The sequence below is a fragment of the Ictalurus punctatus genome, chromosome 1 (genome assembly GCF_001660625.3).
Source record: "Ictalurus punctatus breed USDA103 chromosome 1, Coco_2.0, whole genome shotgun sequence".
In the NCBI taxonomy this organism is placed as follows: Eukaryota; Metazoa; Chordata; class Actinopteri; order Siluriformes; family Ictaluridae; genus Ictalurus; species Ictalurus punctatus.
Window position 1 is genome coordinate 6,113,475 of NC_030416.2, and position 20,759 is coordinate 6,134,233.

General features: G+C 39.4%; 1 protein-coding gene across 11 annotated transcripts in view; it reads left to right on the forward strand.

Moving 5' to 3' along the window:
- Positions 1–17,642, forward strand: part of si:ch211-285f17.1 (sickle tail protein homolog) — a 104,163-nt gene extending 86,521 nt beyond the window's left edge. For 6 of the 11 annotated variants that reach the window (XM_017467159.3, XM_047154085.2, XM_047154083.2 and 3 more), the window contains 7 exons: positions 3,904–4,223; positions 8,486–8,638; positions 10,502–10,606; positions 11,668–11,745; positions 12,066–13,673; positions 14,950–15,087; positions 16,187–17,642. In XM_017467159.3, coding sequence (XP_017322648.1) covers positions 3,904–4,223; positions 8,486–8,638; positions 10,502–10,606; positions 11,668–11,745; positions 12,066–13,673; positions 14,950–15,087; positions 16,187–16,666 — 2,882 coding nt within the window. In that variant the 3' untranslated portion in view covers positions 16,667–17,642. The remainder of the gene's footprint in view (positions 1–3,903; positions 4,224–8,485; positions 8,639–10,501; positions 10,607–11,667; positions 11,746–12,065; positions 13,674–14,949; positions 15,088–16,186) is intronic. The other 5 variants (XM_047154080.2, XM_047154105.2, XM_047154092.2 and 2 more) reach the window with 5 other exon arrangements.
- The last annotated feature ends 3,117 nt before the right edge of the window (positions 17,643–20,759 follow it).

The following is a 20,759-nucleotide window of genomic DNA, read 5'->3' on the forward strand; positions in this document are numbered from 1 at the left end:
ATGGTAGAGGCAGAATGAATTCAGAGGTCTACAGAAACATTCTTTCTGCTGATTTACAAAGAAATGCATTCAATCTAATTGGAAGGAACTTTATCATGTAGCAAGAAAATTACCCAAAACACACTGCTAAGGTCCAACACAACAAAGGGCTTCATCAGGGGAAAAAGTGTAAGGTTGTAGACTGGCCAAGTCAATCACCAGACCCTAACCCATTTGAGCAGCATGAAGAGGAGACTGAAAGAAGCTGCAGTAGAAGACTGGAAAACCATCACAAAAGAAGAATGTAACAGTTGAAATTGTCAATTGGTCACCCGCTTGATGAGGTTATTGCAAGCAAAGGATATGCAACCAAATATTAAGTATTATTTACTTCCGTTCAGTACTTTTGCTCAATTAAAAATTGGGTGGTCTGCCACCAAAGGTGCCATGATCTAAGTTGTTTAACCCATCTAGCTGTAAATATCAGGACATGAAAGCTGAAATTCAGATACATCATCGCATATTCATCTTTTGATCTCAAACATCTTGCGTGTATAGAAAATACACTTTAATACTTTTAAAACACAAGAAATGGCCTTGCTGTTTTGGAAGGGACTGTATGTATTTTAATTCATGATGCACATAAGTGAAATTATATTTTATATTTTATATTTTAGAATATATTAAACTATTTTATAATTATTACAGATACATTATTATTGCACGATTGCAAGTAAATTTTGTTAGCATTGTGCCTTACTTTTTTGTTGTTGCAAAAATACACTATATTTGAAAAAAATAGACTAGTGTTTTATTAAAGTAAACTACATTTTAACTAAAATTATATTTGACTGTGATGTATTTATAAAAAATAATACTGTAATATAATTTTATTTCAACTCTGATCAAAGTTTACTTTCAAGTGTTTGAAATTAATATTCTTAACATAAAAGTAGATAAAGTAAAAGTAGATAAAGAGAACCCAATTAAACAAATGAAACAAAAGTATTTAACATGGTCAGTTATTTATATTCAGAAAAATTATCCAATATTATGTACAGTGAGTGGAAAATGTATGTGAACCTTTGCTTTCAGTATCTGGTGTAACCCCCTTGTGCAGTAGTAACTGTAATTAAACATTTCTAGTAACTGTTCATTGGTTCTGCACATTGGCTTGGAGGAATTTAAACCTATTCCTCAGTATAGAACAACTTCAACTCTGGGATGTTGGTGGGTTTCCTCACATGAACTGATTGCTTCAGGTTCTTCCACAACATTTCTGTTATTAAGGTCAGGACTTTGACTTGGCCATTCCAAACCATTAACTTTATTCTTCTTTAACCATTCTTTGGTAGAAAGACTTGTGTGCTTAGGGTCGTTGTCTTGCTGCATAACCCACTTTCTGTTCAGATTCAGTTCATGGACAGGTGTCCTGACATTTTCCTCTAGAATTCACTGGTATCATTCACAATTCATTGTTCTATCAATGATGGCAAGTTGTATATGCACAGATGCAGCAAAACGGGCCCAAACCATGATACCACCACGATGTTTCACAGATGGGATACGGGATGCAGTTGTTTAATTTCTCCAAACATAATGCTTCTAATTTCAACCAAAAAGTTTTTTGGTCTCATCCATCCACAAAACATTTTTCCAATAGCCTTCTGGCTTGTCCACATTGATCTTTAATAAACTGCAGACAGGCAACAATGTTCTTTTTGGAGAGCAGTGACTTTCTCCTTGCAACCCTGCCATGCACACCATTGTTGTTCAGTGTTCTCCTGATGTTGGACTCATGAACATTAACATTAGCCAATGTGAGAGTGGCCTTTATTTGCTTAGAAGTTACCCTGGGTTCCGTTGTGACCTCAGGGACTATTACGTGTCTTGCTCTTTGAGTGGTCTTTGTTGTTGTTCATGCCTGTGGAGGGTAACAGTGGTCTTGAATTTCCACCATTTCTACACAGTCTATCTGACTGTGGATTGGTGGAGCCCAAACTCTTTAGAGATGGTTTTGTAACCTTTTCCAGCCTGATGAGCATCAACAACGATTTTTCGGAGGTTCTCAGAAATCTCCTATGTTTATGCCATGATACACTTTAACAAACATATGTTGTGAAGATCAGACTTTGATAGATCCCTGATCTTTAAATAAAACAGGACACTTACTCACACCTGATCGTCATCCCAGTGATTAAAAACACCTGACTCTAATTTCACCTTCCAATTAACTGCTAATCCTAGAGGTTCACATACTTTTGCCACTCACAGATATGTAATATTGGATCATTTTCCTCAACAAATAAATGACCAAGTATAATATTTTTGTCTCATTTGTTTAACTGCACTCTCAAAACAATAACACATCATATTAATTTTTAACACAACTGCGTGTCTAGTTATGGACAACACATTTTGTGTTGTTTTCTACACAGTGTGTTAGCACATTTAACACATGCATGCATGTTAAACATTTCCACACAGATGTGGTAAATATAATACTAAAATAATGTGTTTATACTTTTTTCTGAACTTATACTAAAATGCAATTTGTTTGTATGAAATTCTACTAAAATGCTCACAAAATAAACAAACAATTGCATGAAATTCAGGTGACATTTATTAAAATCATAAACATTTGACAGATGTAAGAATTGCATCTTCTTACAAATCTCCTTGCCATCTGGGAAGACGAGTCCCACTCCTTTCTATTTGAAAAGCTGTAAAAGAGCAAAAAGAGTATTGGTTGGATGTTAGCTGCAAAATATGGACAAATACCTTTGGGCTTCAACTGGGAGATTGCGTTACAGAATCCCAAATTGTGTAATTTTGGAAATCTTACCTCCACTCTCCCAATGAGCAAAAAGGCGCTGTAGACTCACCAGGAAAATCTAGCTAACTTGTGAATTATTATTTTCCCGCCTTTAGCACCTCAATGCCAAACATTTTCAAAACCTAATTAAGACAACCAACATTACAGAGATAGTGGAAAGCATTACAACCTAACCCCCAATGTCTCTTTTTGCCATGTCAACCTTGTGATGAACTTTTGGCCTCGAAATTACTGAGCTACTAAATTCCGTTAGCCACTGATTGTCTGTACCTGTTAACCAGCATTAATGTTCCGTGGACGTTAATGCTGGTTAACAGGTGCAGACAATCAGTGGAGAAACATGGCCCTAACCTATCCTCCTAATGCTAATTACTACAGCTTGCCTTGTCCAAATCACTTGCTAAATGTAGTTAACATTAGCCCACCCTCTATTACATCATGGTGAATATCTGTAATGCTAGGTTATTGTTAAATTTCGAACAGGGAATGGGAGTGTCTATCATTACCGTGAGAATTTTGTTGTCGGCCAACATGTCAGGAAATGATCAAGTTTACAGGACAAACTGAAAAAAAATCAGGTAATCTATGCACAGCGATTAAAAGGGCGGGGCCTTGGTCGAGCATCAGCTGTGGATGGAGAACAGGCAAGAGGCGGTATATTTAGAATATACCCTACAGTTAAGTGCATTTTTCACACTAAGGTTACCTTGGTTATTTTTTTAAGTGCTGATTTATATCATCAATCATACCTTCTAAACAGTGCTCTGTTGTGCTCACAGACACATTTTATTCAGACCAAATAATACTTCAGATTTGAAGTACTTCAGATTTGTGGTCACAGTAAATGTTACCCGAGAGTGTTTTATTGTTCAAGTGAAGTGTTCGCATTGTAAGGGGGATAAAATTGTAGCTGTAAAGGTGATTTGTCCATAGGTTGCTTCAGCAGAAAAATCCAGGTTTATTATCTCAGAACTAACATTGCCACATATGATTTTTTTTTTTTTCTTTTTTTGTCAGATTTTAAAGGTAAATAGTCCTCATGTACTTATGTAATATACTACATTATGATTTTATTGATTGTGTTGCAGAGGTCAAGCAGCCTGACATGCCCAGCTCTGAGAAGTCCACTAAAACAGGACCTGATAAAGCTCCAAAAGTCCACCTTGAAAAGTCAGCTAAAGCAGCAGGAGTGTTAGGTAAACATGTAAAATCCAACCTGTCAGTCAAAACAAGCTTGGAAAGACCACCAAAGTCTCAGGACAAAGCCACTAAAACAAGTCAAAGCTCAGAGAAGGCCAACAAATCTCCCCCTCCACCTCCCCCACGCAGGAACTACATCACCAGCATGGGAGTCACCACTACCCGCTCAGGAGAGGTCGTTAACAGGAAGGAGTCTGGATCTGCACAGGTTTTGCTTGTTTTTTTTTTGTTTTTTTTTATATGTATGTACGTACAGTGCCTTGCAAAAGTATTTACCCCCCTTGGCATTTTTCCTATTTTGTTGCATTACAACCTGTAATTTAAATGGATTATTTGAATTTCATGTAAAGGACATACACAAAATAGTCCAAATTGGTGAAGTGAGATGAAAAAAATAACCTGTTTTAAAGAATTATAAAAAATTTAAAATGGAAAGGTGGTGCGTGCATATGTATTCACCCCCTTTGCTATGAAGTCCCTAAATAAGATCTGGTGCAACAGTTACCTTCAGAAGTCACAACATATCGATTTGTGGTATGCAACCACACATATAATAATTATTCATTTTAATACTGTTAAACCAAATTTGCCTTGATTAATGTGGAAATTACAACTATAGTTATTCATGCAGCAATATATTGTCAATATTCTAGACTTCTGTCAGATGAATAAATGCTTGCTTTCTTCTCATTCATAGTATATCTTCCAATTAGTTTTTAGATTTAAATTGTTTCTTGCTATTTTTACATCATATTATATTTGACAGCAGAGAAAACCCAATTACATAAAGCCAAATGCTTGTGTTTAAAGACTGTGGTCTTGACATGACTGAAACACCCTGACTCTGCCACTTCTGCTCAAGAATAATCTGGAATAAGAAAAAGAGGTGTGAACTACATGCAGGTGATTTGCATAATCTGTTTGGGGAAGAAAGAAAATTCACTTACCTGACTCTGAATACAGAGGACTTCCCATGCATAAATATTGATGTAACTTAAGTTGGACTCAAGTTGCTAGCTCAGAATACAGTCCTAAATGTTCTAAATGTTGTATAACTAGCTATTTGTCACTAGCTTCTTCAGCTTTAGCTGTCTTAGCTAGCAAATTAGCAGCTTTTTGGTGCAACATGGCACACACTGCTAATTCTCTCGAACCGATTTTGGAAAAGTCTTTTGATGCTCTTACTTATGAGGAGAGACTGAAAAAGGGCAGACCATGCACTGGCACTGCATCCCCAGCCAATGCTATGCACATTCCACATCGTGCCTCACTACTGCAGAACCCATCCACAAACATTTCCCGCACTAATGCCAGAAACCCTGGCCAATTGTTCCCAAGATTTAGTGGATGGATAAGGTGAGGACTAACCGCCACCTCCACTTTGCCCCTGAAATTTAATACTGACTGGCACCAGCGGATATTCTTGACCTGGGCTCTGCCCTGGTCCTGGTGGGAGCGGAAGGTTCTGCCTATGTAGAGAGAGGGAGTTAGAAGAGACGGGGTAAAGGAGCAGGGGAGGAAACCAGGTTCGGGGTGTTGGGTTTGGTGCACCCACACCTGGATTCTAGGGAGCTGGGACCAGGTGAGGAGTAGAAAACAGGGTGAGCGAGCAGGGAAAACGAGAGGCTTACACCAGTGATTACTGCTAAGTGATCCTCTGTCAGCTGCATGGCTTCGTCCAGGGACGTGGGCTGGTGGCACTGGGCCCACACTGGCGTTCCTATCAGGAGTCAAGCAACTAACTGCTGCAGTACTATCAGATTGATGATGCGTTCTGTGTCCTTCTCCTCTGCCATCAACGATTGGTGACAGTTTTTCAGCTTCTTTGCATAGGTGAAGGGGCAGCCAACTGCAGGGAGCTGCAGTCACTGGAAAAAAAACTTGACAGAAAGCAAACACACTCAGCTTTCGCGCTCTAGATTCAAGCTCACACTTATTGGTGTGTGTACATGTCTCGCAAGCTCTGCCAAGCGGTCTCACACTCTCTGTCTGTCTGTGTCTCTCTCTCGCCCATGGATTATAGGAGGCACTGAAAGCCCAGACAGACACAAATAAGTAGCTTGGTGGTAATATGACACAGGTGAGAATCATCACGCATTACCTGCCAGTTCAGCTCGCCTCCTCCCCATTCACAGCTGGGCCTCGACAACACCCCCACCACCACAACATTTTATACACACCCTGTCACCAACAGCAAGCAATAATAGCAAGCTGTTGAGCTGTTGTGCTTCATGCCTTACAGAATTCCAGACCAGGGACTAAATTTGCTACAATAAAATACAAGATAAATCAGTAATGCAGTTTTTGTTGCAAGAAGTTTTAAAAAAAAAATATGTAGAAAGATGGTTGAAAGAATTGTCTGTAACAGATCATCAGTTTGATAGCCCAAGATGGAAAAAAGTACTCGTGTGCCACATATTTGAGTGCAGGTTTGAGTGTTTGTATTGTATAAGTGTGTAGAACCTGGTGGATGGGAAGGACTCGAGAGACAGGGAGACTTTGACAGAGTTATAGGCTTGCTTTATTTTTCCAACTAGCTCTTTTGCATGCGTTCAACACTCAACAGAAAAACGAAAATAAAACACACTTCCAGTATTTTGGGGATTTCACCTCACTCAAGTTTGCCAACACTTTCCACTCTCACACACTGGGGTGTGTGTGTGTGTGTGTGTGTGTGTGTGTGTGTGTGTGTGTGTGTGTGTGTGTGTGTGTGTTGCATGTGACCTCTATCAGATCTGTCCCTCTCTCTACAGTTCATGGTGTTTTCTTTTTTCCCTGTGAAAGGACAAAAAAGGACACATAAGTAAACTCGTTGTGGTCTCACACTCAACCACACCCCCACTGCCACATACCCCTATTGCCCAGGCTGAGAATGCAGCTTTTTGGTCTTGGTCTTTGGTCTCAGGCAGGCCATAATCGCTGCTGGCTTATCAATTTAGGGACGAAATGAAATGATGACAAAACTGCACTTTGAAAGCTCTGTTATCTCTGCACTGCTAAAATTTTACGTGACATGGGAGTCCCCCACCCCTGCTCTGCTTGCACTGAATTAAAGGGCCAGTACACTATTGAATTTAAAGGGCCAGTACACCATATATTTAAATGAGTGACCAAAAAAAGGTATATATTGCACAGAAAAATATTTGTAGAGTACTATATTTCATATGCAGTTAACAGGAACCACGTCTCTCCATGGTTTAAGGAGGTTGAGGTGATATGTTAGTAGTGCATCTCCTCTATCTATTCGTCTGACCTCATAGTTGATTTCCCCCACTCGCTGTGTGATGTCAAAGGGTCACTCTGTGTGACGTCACTTTGCAAGTAATTTAGAGCTTAACGTGGGAAGTAATACGAGCACTTCCCGTATGTAATTCCTATAGCTGAGCTCTTGTCACACAGTCGGGACTGCTGTTCTTGGGTCCAACGCAAATTGGACTCGAGGTGTGGCATTTTGCTTTCAGGTCTAGAATGTACTGAATTTCATTTTTTGCTGTTAGACGATCCCTCCTTCCAATGTTCTCTAATGACATACAAGATGCTGCAGGGCTTGCGCATATTGCACACACACATTTGAATGGGGAGAACTCCATGGAGGCTTGCATGACCTTTAATATTGCAAATAATATAGGTTTGAGACGCTTATCCCAATTCTGAGCTTCATCATGAATGAACTTACGAATCATATTTTTAAGAGTTTGATTAAACCTTTTGACCAGCCAAAATTTATCTGATTTCTTCAACTAGCACTTTTCAGCACACTTTCATCACTCCAACAGAAAAAAACAAAATAAAACACCTTCCCAGTATTTCGGGTGTTTCACCTTGCCCAAGTTCATCAACACAGCTCACACTCCGGCACGTGCAGGTATACGTGTGTGCGTGTGTATGTGACCTCGGTCAGCTCTGTTCCCTTCTCTCTCTTGGATTCACAGCATTTTTTTTCGTATGAAAGGACAAACAAAGCACACTTAAGTAAATTGTCCGTGATGACACACAGGTGAGAATCATCACTCATAACCTGCCAATTCAACCCACCTAATCTTCGTCCACAGCTGATGCTCGACCATGCCTCCTCTGCCACAGAGTGTAAAAAAAATAATAAATAAAAGCATGTTTTGTACAGTGTGATTTAAAACATACAAGAATTGTGGTCTATACAACTGACTTGTATGTCAGTAGCTGGTACGTGAGCATGTATACATAGTCAGGTATATTCATTAATAAGATAACTGTCAGTTATCTGAAATATACTAACAGACATCTATCCCTGGTTTGTGGGCTTGATTTGGCAATAATTAAACTGTGCCTTATGGTTTACAGTTTGATTACTTTACAACCATCTTGTCATGCTTAACTAGGACTAATTGTTTGTTATGGTTTTAGGATTGGTTTTTGCTATGTCTTGCTGTCATTTATAATTATAAATATATTATAAGATGGTTGGTTAAAGAATAGTATTTTACTTTACAGGAAGGTGAAGTTGAGGCCACAAATCCAGCACCTCAGCACAAACCAAGGAGCTCTCCAGAGGTGAAGCCCAAGCTGTGCACTCCTCTTCCTGTCACAGCTTCTGCCATTTTGGAAGAGGAGGATGAGGGGGACAAGATTATGGCAGAACTGCAGGTGAGAGATGTATATATTTTATATACATATAAACCACATTTGAAAATCTGGGATTTTTTTCCCCCATTTTAAAATTAGAAAAATATAGAAGGTTCAGAATCAGACAATCATATGGGAGCTGTGCAGTGCATAAAATCATGCAGATACGGGCCAGCAGCTTCAGGTAATGTTCACATTAACCATCAGAATGGGGGAAAAAATGTGATCTCCGTGATTTTGACCATAGCATGAACATTGATGCAAGACAGGTTTGAGTATTTATATAGCTGCTGATCTCCTGGAACTTTCATGCACAACAGTCTCCGAGTTTACTCAGAATGGTACGATAAAGAAAACCATCCAGAGAGTGGCAGTTCTACAGACGGAAATGGCTTGTTGTTGAGAGAGGTCAACAGAGAATGGCCAGACTGGTTCAAGCTGACAGAAAACACTAACCATTCTGTACAACATATCGAACTTTGAGGCTGATGGGCTAAAACAGCAGAAGACCACTTATGTCAGCCAAGAACAGAAAGCTCAGGCTGCAATGGGCACAGGCTCACCAAAACTAGACAGTTGAAGACTGAAAAAACGTCACCGGGTCTGATGAAACTTGATGTCTTCTGAGTCAGAATTTGGTGCCAAAAGCATGAATCCATGGACCCAACCTGCCTTGTGTCAACCATCCTGGCTGGTGGAGGTGGTGTAGGAAATGTTTTCTTGGTACACTTCCTGCACATTAATATCAAGCAGTCATCGCTTGAATTCCACAGCCTATTTGAGTATTGATGCTGACCATTCATGGCCACATTTACCCATCTTCTAATGGCTACTTCCAGCATGATAATGGACCACCTCTCAAAGTCTTCTCAAACTGGTTTCATGAACATGACAATGAGTTCAGTGTTCTTCAGTGGCTTTTCCAGTCACCAGATCTGAATCCATTAGAACACCTTTGGTATGTTGTAAAACAGGAGATTCGCAGCATGAAAGTGCACCTGGGAAAATTTGCTGGAATTGCAGATTCGAAAGATGTCAAAAGGAATCTTTCCGACATCTTGTGGAATCCATGCCATGAAGAATTGAGGGTTGTTTTGAGAGCAAAGGGAGGCCCTACCCAGTACCCATACGGCTACCAATATGGCTATACACATAAATAAACTTTATACATATGGTGGAATTGGAATTTGTTCATCTGTAATATTGGTGTAATGGGTGGCTTTGCTTGTGCCTGTGGGATGTTTTTGTTCTTGGTTCATAGTGGTGGTGGGGCTTTGTTTCTTACAGACAGAGTCACTCTAAAAATGCCATGTCCTCTTTTGAGCCTCTTGAAATGAATTAAGGCCATTGTCAACCAAAATAGGTGTGCTTTATTTGTTTGATGGCAAAAAAACAGCTACAGTTCGAATTGTCCACCATTTAAAAGATACTTCCACTGAAGTAATACAGATCTCAGAAAATAATAAGCAGTAGTTCCAAAGGTGATTGATTTTCATTGCCTCATTTTTAAGGGCTTAAACTAGTCTAGTTGCAGACATGATCTAAATCTCCACTCAAAATGGTGGCACCCCACATTGTATTGACATTATAATAACACGAACAATGCTCAAAGTACAAGTTCACTTTAGAGATGTTTGGCCGATCTTTATGAGCATGTAATTATCGTGTGTTTATTTGGATTTTGTTTACTGTATATGAGTGCTAGGGTTTAACTTCAGTGTCAATTGTCATTTCTGAAGCTGAATGGCAGTTTTCTACAGTAAGTTGATGTGTGCACAGTAATGAGATGATAGGAATGGTGTTTGTCATACAGACCATGCACTATATATTACTACGGTATCAGAACAGGGACCTAACCCCTTACTTATATTCTCCCCCTCTCAGGTTTTCCAGAAGTGTTTGGTTAAGGATATAGAGCTCAAAGGTTTGGTAGAGCCACAGATCAAAGAGCTAAGATCTGGGGCCTTATTGCCCCTCAAAGATAAGAAGGTAATGGACATGGCATCTTTTAGCTCTCCCACTAGCTGCTTGTCTCTGTCTACTACGTGTCCCTGATGACTGCCCTTAAAAACGCCTGGTGCCATTTTCACTCTGCTTACTGTATTGTACACGCTTAAGATGGACATCTGTGCCGAAACTTTTCACTGATTTTCAGTTGATAGTCTGATTTTCTCTTATTTAATTTAAATTGAACTCATGAATTATACTTTTTAGTTTGTAATCAGACTAGACTACTGTTCCATTACTTTTTTGAAACTGGATTGGCTGTGTCTATTCAATAAACCAACAAAGTCTTCGTCATTGTCATGCGGTCAACTGTTTTAGATTTTTAGATATGCATATCTCAATACATATTTATAAACTTAAAACTGAAAAACTTGACAGTGATAGAAAACTTTGTTTACAACCCTTTTTCATCCTTTTACACATTTTACTGCATTGTCTGAATCTTAATTTCGCCTTCTCTAAAATCAATACTGTGGAAGTAAAATAATTATATTTAGAACAAATGACTGCTATTGCTGGAGAGTTGCACCTTCTGAAAGGACATAGAGAGCATGTGAAACTTCAATTGCACTGATCTTCTCACCTGCTGCATGCCCTGCTGTAAGACTTCTGATTTATCTTCTGGGCTTATTGCCTTTTCATTCTTCTGCATATCTCCTCAGTTACTAAATATATTTTACTGTATCTTCAGATATGATATTTGATATGATGGCTAAAACAAAATGTAAATTGTATGTAAGGTTTATAAAGGTATAATATTTTTCAAGTTTAAAGATTTTGAGATTTCAAGATGGAGAAATATGGGTCTTTGGAAGTTTTAGGGGTTAATATTTTCTTTTACCACAAGCTTTTAAAAGAGAAATATATAGGAGTTAACAGATACATTAAATTAATGGTGGCAATAATTTATCTGCTCAAAATGATGCAAGATGGGCAGTTTACCTGACATGAAAAACATTTGTAAACTCTTAAGATATCACCAGGTAGATAATTTTGTGGAAGGGGTTTTGTGTGACGTGATGTTATTCCTCATAAACCTTTAGCAGAATTCAGAAACCCAGGAGAACAAAGGTCTGTTCATGGATGAAAATGGCAACAACACAGTACGTCAAAATACAGGGGTGAGCATCTATTTTACAACTGTATATTTTTCATGTTTTCTTTTATCCTCCATTTAGTGTCAGTTTCAATCACAGATAAGTGACACAGTGTATGTATTGGTGGAATGTATTCTTTCCAGTAAACATACTATGCCACTATAATGGGTCAGCTTTGTCAAGTACTTACTACTTATTAACTTTTGCTTGTGTAAATTCAGTGGCAGTGCTTTTACTCATTATTATTACTAAAGTATTAGTATTATTAATAAAATACTTGCGTAATTATGAAGCTCCCTGCTAATACTTTCATTCTTTCTTTTTGTCACCTTTAAACCTTAAAGGTCATATATTACGTCACCGCACAGATCGCCAAGGAGCCTCCAGAGGAGTCAACTGACCACAGAGCTGCATCTCAGTCATCCCCATCACAGGTGTCACATGTCAATACTTATGAGAAATCCCAAAACAAGCTGCTGCTATCCTCAGATGGCCTATCTGGTATCCCAAGCCATGGCCAAGACAACATTTGGAGCCTTCCTAGTGAGCTACCATATAAACCACTGACTTGTTCAAGCTCAATGAAGACAAAGGAACATGGCACAGTTAGCCCTACACAGGGGAAAGTCCATGTGGTCAAGGTTCCACAGGTGCAACTTAGCATTGAGGAGACAGTGGAGTCTCCAACGGAAATTTGTACACCAGTCTCACTGGGTGGCCCTGACCCAGTTCACCCCAAGGTACCTGCAAACCACAGTAAGTTGAGTTCAGCAAATCAGCTGGAGGTGTTTCGTTTGCCCAAGACTAGGGAGAGCAAGTATGAAGAAGTGGAAGATGAAAGTGAGACTTTCCTCAGTCCTGACTTGCCAGGAGAAGAACCTCCTCCTCCTCCTCCTCCTCCACTTGATAATATTGCCTTCATGATCACCAACACCAAAGTGCAGGCTTTGTCCACTGGAGAGTACCAGGAGCTTGTAAATGCCAAGAGAGGAAATGTGCAAACTGTGACTGTAGGCAGCAAACCACAGACTAAATATGGCAGTGACAATTCTACTGTCTCTTGTAGCAATGGTTTTGCTGATGCTGAATGTAGTGATTTCAGTAAAAAGCCTGTCATTATCCTTTTTGATGAACCAATGGATATACGCTCAGCCTACAAACGGCTCTCCACTGTTTTTGAGTGTGAAGAAGAGCTGGAAAAAATGTTGGCCGAAGAAAGGATAGAGGAAGAAAGTGAGGAAACTGAGGATGAGGATAAAAGAAATGGGGGAGTACAGGTAGCACAAGATGGGGATAAGATGAATTCTGGGAAAGCACAAAATGGGGCAAACCCTGTTTTTTCTTCATCACTGTTATCTGATAGGGGGACTGTAACACAGGCTACTGGTGATGCCAAACAGGATGTTAAGAAGAAGTTCAAGTTTAAATTCCCTAAAAAGCAGTTGGCAGCTCTAACACAGGCCATCCGCACTGGTACTAAGACAGGCAAGAAGACCTTACAAGTGGTGGTGTATGAAGATGAGGAGGAATCAGATGGTACTATTAAACAACACAAAGAGACAAAGAGATTTGAAATTTCTTGCTCCAAGCAGGATAACTCAAAATCCGAGTCTGTTGCACAGGAACCACATGGAAGGACAGAAGAGATCCGAAAGAGCACATACAAGACACTTGATAGCCTTGAACAGACTATCAAACAACTTGAGACCACAATCAGTGAAATGGGACCAAGGTCTTCTGATGTTCTGCTGCCCACTGAATACTCTAAACCTCAGGACAGCCAGGGTGTAGAGGCTTCAGATAAAGTAGTTCTTCAGAAAACTTTGGTCACCAAAACTTCCAACTCCAGCAAGCGCCCTAGCCTTCGGAAGAAGCACAAACCGCAGCTTCTTCCTCGGCCTGCTGTGATCACCACAACAGGCGTGTCTGTCACCCCAGCTCCTCCTCAGCAGGTCTCTCTCTAGCTCTGACCGCCTTGGTAGTGAAGACTATGGGTTTCTCCATCTCCTATTCCTCACAGTAATCCCAATCTAACCAGTGGCTTTCACAGATCCCTAACCTCCTCTTCTCATTCAGTGCAATGACTATGGGATCTCTACTTTTTAACCCTGTATGTAAATACAATGTCTGTCTAGTCTGGTGTTCTGTGGGTGATTTTATTAGCGCCTATACCACTGCCTTCATATATTCACTGAGTTTCTCACACTGGGTTCAAGCAGTCAGAGATTACTCACAGACTAAGACACACTTTCTAACTTTGTCTTTTTTCCTGAACCTTTTAAATGGGTCCTATGGTACAAGAACAAAACATTTTTTCTGTTGCTGTAGAGGTTTGCATGCATCGTTTCCCCTCCTGGGGCCATATTCACAAAGACTCTTACGGGTAAAAGTAGCTCTTTACATATAGCACTATCCTCTATAGTGTGTTCAGCTTCCCTGTGACGTAGCATGAGCAGTAATTCAAAAATATGTTTGGCTTCATGCGTCTTGTAGGAAGTGGGAGCTAACCTTCACACTCCCTGGTTAGTAGGTGTTGTGTGTAGGGGACAGCTAGTCAGTGGGTGGGACTAGGGAAATGGCCAAATAGAGAAAATGGGGTTAAAAAATAAATACATTTTAAAGCGTGTATTAATCCTAATATTCATTCAACTTCAGTAACCACTTTTTTTCCTGGTCAGGGTCTACTTAGCCACATGAAAACTGCAGTTGTACAGCCAATATTAACTGTCAGTAGCATCCACAATAAATGCCCTCTTCAGAGTGCTATTAACAATTGAATAGATCAGTCAGTCATTGTCAATATTCATTTAGTGAACATATCATCCATAAAACTCTTTTTTTTTTTTAAAAAAAAAAAAAAAAAAAAAAAACATAAAAGATTAACTCTCCCTTTCCTCATAGCATAGGAATTCATTAGTAAAATATACACTTCATACCTGGTGTTCCTTGGATAGGCTCCAGATCCACTCCAACCCTAAAGGAGTTACTGAAGATGAATGAATGAGAAACTCTTAATTAGAAACTTTTAGTGCCACTTAGAACTCTTAGTGGTAAGATATGATTCTTTGTGAACATGGCCCTGATGTATATCCAGTTAAATGTTATGGAATACCAGAGATATTTTGTGCAGAGATTGTTTCTCGTTTACAGACCCTCCAATACACCGCATTTTGAGTTCCTTTATTTTTATTCCTTTTTTTCCCTGTTTGGTTTGAATCCCTCTTGCAGAATGTCAGCGTGACCTCTCCTTCTAGTCGGATGCCGGTGCCCACGTCTGCCAAGACCAGGCAGCAGCCGGGCACCTCAGACAGAGAGAGGGCAACAAAACCTCTAAAGCAGCAAGACTCACAGAGGCAGTTTCGCCAGGTAGTCTTATCATAGGACTATTGACCCACTCAGCCAGGGATCACACGTTTAAAGAACATTTACATAAGAGTGTATGTATCTGATAGAACAAAGAGCTATAATAGGTATTTGAGTAACAAAGAAAGACTTAAAGAGAATTGGAACAACTTTCCATTGTGTGATCAACTCAGTGCTGAGTCATGTTGGATGAGATCTTGATGACTGTGCTTTCATTGGCTGTTACTGAAGGCATGTCACAACTGCAAGGCATGATGTGTCTGTTATCTCATAACATAATAGATAGAACATATATGCTTCTGCTTATTCATTCTGCTTGTGGCTTTGATGCTATGCAGGTTACAAGGACCAAAAAAAAAACAACTTCATTCAAAATCATTTTCTGAGTTGCTGTCACAGCTTATTCTCCTTCATTTCTTACTCTATTACCCGTTACCTATTCTGTGCTTTGGGTAGATGCTGCTTGAACTATTAACTAAAACTACATTATATGTTTTATATTTCTCTTTGGCATCCAAACCTACATAACTGATCTCTTACACTACAAATATCATTGTTTCTCATGAAACAAATTTCCTTGCTAGCCAAGGTGCTCCTCCACTAAACCCAATATCAGACACTTTCCCCTATTCACCTCTCGGGATGAATCCCCTTTCCCAATTCCAGGATCAACCCCCTACTAAACTTCCACCACCCCCTGGAAACCTTCCCACAGTGCACGTCTTCCCCTCTTCTTGGAGCCTCCTCTGGTCTTGTATAACTGGTTGGTTTCTGTCACACTTTGGATCACTCACTTTAAAATATGAATGATATTAAATAAATTAATGTTCTGTCTTTCCCCTAATTTTCACTCTTAGCTTTCATTTACAGCCCTGAACAAAAGGATGTTAATATACTTATCTCTGTGTGTGTGTGTGTGTGTGTGTGTGTGTGTGTGTGTGTGTGTGTGTGACCTTCAGTTAGTTGTTAATATATTTTCTATCTGTGATAATTAACTGTTAACTGATATTAGAGTAATTTAAATGTGTTGAACATCTTCACGTCTTCATCATGATAAATCTTAGGGATGAAAATCCATGTTTTCTGACATCTTTGTTTACAGGCTAACGGAAGTGCTAAAAGATCTGGAGGAGATCCCAAATCCACTTCCCCTACAATGCCTGCCTCTAAAATCCCTGCTTTTTCCTCTAGTGCAGGAAAAGTTGCTTCTCAGCCTGACACTACTAACCCTGTTAACCACTCTGCTGTTCTCTCTTCCTCCTCCTCCAAGTCTTCCATCCCCAACCCTCGCTCAATCCCCAACTCTTCCTCTCATATTCCCTCCCTTTCTAATGGTCCTTTAAAGCTTGCACAGTCCACTCACAACACTAAAAGCCTGTCCTTGTCCACACAGACCCAAAATGGACGATATTCCTCCTCTTCCTCTTCCCACTCTACTCTGTCCCCTACCATGTTGTCACAGGTTTCAAAGAGTATCCGAACCATTCACACACCCAGCTTCATCAGTTACAGTCGGCCACACAGTGGGAGCACTGGGAAATCAGTTGTCCCCACAGCAACAAGCACCAAGGATGCTTCATAGAATGCTCAACTGCTCTGCCATCATTTGCTTCTGTCCTAATGAGGTAGTGCTGCTCCTAATTTGCTCAAATACAGTATACCTTTTTCTTGTTTTATTCTGATTATCTTGCGGTCACATAACATCCAGTTCTGTATACTTTCAGTGTATGTTCAATGTTTTGTTTTTCCATTTAGACTTGTGGCTGTTTCATACACAAATTTTTATTCTCTATTTTTTTTTTTTTTTTTTTTTTGCATCACTCAATTTTAAGTGTTTAAGCTTGAATTTTCTGAAAGTCATGGTAACTGAATACTGATGTACTCAGAAGTGACTGCTTTATAAGTGTTCCTGAATAAACACTAGATAAAACTGGATGTTCTTATTATATTTTGATCTGTTTTACTTTTTAGCTGGACAGATGGTTCCAGCAATAGTGATGATTTGTCTGGTTTAAAGTACCAATAGTGTACCCATAATTCCCTGCCCCAAATCAAATTGGCATTTTTAGTTTGTTTTTTTTTTTTTTAAAAAAAAAAGTTCACTGCCAGTGTATTTCAGATTTTATTAAACAGGTCAGTAGTGATTATGCCTGTTTGCCAAAGTTGTTTTCATTTTCCATCCTCATTATTCAGAATGAATGAATATACTCAAACAGGACCTACCTATATGAAATTCCCTAGCTTTACTGTAAGACTATGGCTTTTAAGTTAATAAATGTGCTCTTATAAATAGTGTACTACCCCTGTATATACAGTACTAACTGTTCCTCAGAGATTTAGTTCAGTTTTGGTTGCATATACCACCAAAGTTTATTTCTGTGTCTTTCTGAATCTGTAGAAAAATCATGCAAGAGCCATGTAAGAGAATAACCATGCCTGCGAAGATTTTGTAAATAGATTTTTTTTTAAGTTTTGTGTAAAGCTTCAAAAACCAAATATCTTAAAATACCTGTGGGCAAGATTCTGTATGGAAACATTAAACATCTGCATGTTTGTCACCTGCATTGTCATCTGCATTTTTTTATATTATTATTTTTTTTTTTTTTAAATAAATTTTCTTCATGCATTTGTAAACAAACCTAGAGTGATGTAAATATATAGTCAAGTCCATAATTACAGTGAGGGGAAAAAAGTATTTGATCCCCTGCTGATTTTGTACGTTTGCCCACTGACAAAGAAATGATCAGTCTATAATTTTAATGGTAGATTTATTTGAACAGTGAGAGACAGAATAACAACACAAAAAAAATCCAGAAAAACGCATGTCAAAAATGTTATCAATTGATTTGCATTTTAATGAGGGAAATAAGTATTTGACCCCTCTGCAAAACATGACTTAGTACTTGGTGGCAAAACCCTTGTTGGCAATCACAGAGGTCAGACATTTCTTGTAGTTGGCCACCAGGTTTGCACACATCTCAGGAGGGATTTTGTCCCACTCCATCTTCTCCAAGTCATTAAGGTTTCGAGGCTGACGTTTGGCAACTCAAACCTTCAGCTCCCTCCATAGATTTTCTATGGGATTAAGGTCTGGAGACTGGCTAGGCCACTACAGGACTTTAATGTGCTTCTTCTTGAGCCACTCCTTTGTTGCCTTGGCCGTGTGTTTTGGGTCACTGTCATGCTGGAATACCCATCCACGACCCATTTTCAGTGCCCTGGCTGAGGGAAGGAGGTTCTCACCCAAGATTTGACGGTACATGGACCCGTCCATCGTCCCTTTGATGCGGTGAAGTTGTCCTTAGCAGAAAAACACCCCCAAAGCATAATGTTTCCCCCTCCATGTTTGACGGTGAGGATGGTGTTCTTGGGGTCATAGGCAGCATTCCTCCTCCTCCAAACACGGCGAGTTGAGTTGATGCCAAAGAGCTCCATTTTGGTCTCATCTGACCACAACACTTTCACCCAGTTGTCCTCTGAATCATTCAGATGTTCATTGGCAAACTTCAGACGGGCATGTATATGTGCTTTCTTGAGCAGCGGACCTTGCGGGCACTACAGGATTTCAGTCCTTCACGGCGTAGTGTGTTACCCATTGTTTTCTTGGTGACTATGGTCCCAGCTGCCTTGAGATCATTGACAAGATCCTCCCGTGTAGTCCTGGGCTGATTCCTCACTGTTCTCATGATCATTGCAACTCCACGAGGTGAGATCTTGCATGGAGCCCCAGGCCGAGGGAGATTGACAGTTCTTTTGTGTTTCTTCCATTTGTGAATAATCGCACCAACTGTTGTCACCTTCTCATCAAGCTGCTTGGCAATGGTCTTGTAGCCCATTCCAGACTTGTGTAGGTCTACAATCTTGTCCATGGTGGAGAGTTTGGAATCTGATTGATTGATTGCTTATGTGGACAGGTGTCTTTTATACAGGTAACAAGCTGAGATTAGGAGCACTCCCTTTAAGAGTGTGCTCCTAATCGCAGCCCGTTACCTGTATAAAAGACACCTGGGAGCCAGAAATCTTTCTGATTGAGAGGGGGTCAAATACTTATTTCCCTCATTAAAATGCAAATCAATTTATAACATTTTTGACATGCGTTTTTCTGGATTTTTTTGTTGTTATTCTGTCTCTCACTGTTCAAATAAATCTACCATTAAAATTATAGACTGATCATTTCTTTGTCAGTGGGCAAACGTACAAAATCAGCAGGGGATCAAATACTTTTTTCCCTCACTGTATTGGCACCCTTACATTACAAAACTTCATCATGAACACCCAGAAACTGCATAACATTTTGTGTCTAGTAAACATTTTTACATTGATGTTGAAATATTCCCCTCTGGCAAAGTCTTAACCTCCTGTCAGAGGCATCCAAATATGGATTGAGAATCCTAATGAGGAAGCCAAAGGAAACAGTGGCAATGGAAAAACTGCCTGAAACAACATGAGGAAGAAACCTGGAGAGGAACCAGATTCAAAAGAGAAAATTCCTCTTCTGGGTTACACGGGATAGTGTGATTTATGAATTATTACTTTTCTACAGCTGTGTACTATAAAATCATATAGTACTGAGTGTGTTTTAAAGAATGGTCATTGAGAATCATGGTCTTTTAAGACTTCATTAGAGTTTTAGCTGTAAAACACTAGTATCCAAGTGAAATCATTCACTGAAGAATGGGTGACTCATAAGCTGGTTTTGGGAAGTGCGCTTTAGGCTGTCCAAGTGGGACCATCCTTAGCAGCAGTGATTTCAAGTGACAGAAGCCCAAAGAAGAAATATAGCATCAGGATGGGCCAGACTGGTCTGGAGGACAGAGGACATCAGGATCAACCACATTTATGCATCAGGACTAGCTTATTAGGTATGCTCTTGTCCTACAACAGTTTAAAATGGTGTACAGTTAGGACCAAAAGTTTAAATGCACCTAGGTTAAAGACATTTGACTTTGCACATTTCACGCTACCATATACATTCACTGTCCACTTTATTATTAATATGTCCACCAACACATTCATGCAGTTATCTAATCAGCCAATCATGTGACAGCAACACAATGCAAAAAATCATGCAGATACAGGTCAAGAGCTTCATGTAATGTTCACATCAAACATCAGATTGAAGAAAAAGTGAAGTCTGTGACTTTGATCGTGGTATGATTGTTGATGCCAAATGAGCTGGTTTGAGTATTTCAGAAACCGTTGATCTCCTGGGATTTTCAGTCATGACAGTCTCTAGAGTTTACACAGAATGGTGTGAACAACAAAAAATACATTGAGTGAGTTACAGTTCTGTGGGTGGAAACACCTTGTTATGAGAGAGATCAGAAGAAAATGGCCAGATTGGTTCAAGCTCTGTTGAAGGATATAGTAACTCAAATAAAGTAGTGCTTGAAAGTTTGTGAACCTTTTTAAAATGTTTTATATTTCTACATAAATATGACCGAAAACAAGTCCTGAAAGTAGATAAAGAGAACACGATTAAACAATTGAGACAAAAAAATATTATGCTTGGTCATTTACTTATTGAGGGAAACGATCCAGTATTACATATCTGAGAGTGGAAATTATGTGAACCGTTGTTTTCAGTATCTGGTGTTACCCTCTCACGTAGCAATAATTGCAACTAAGCATTTCCAGGACTTTTAGCCCATTCCTCAGTACAGAACAACTTCAAC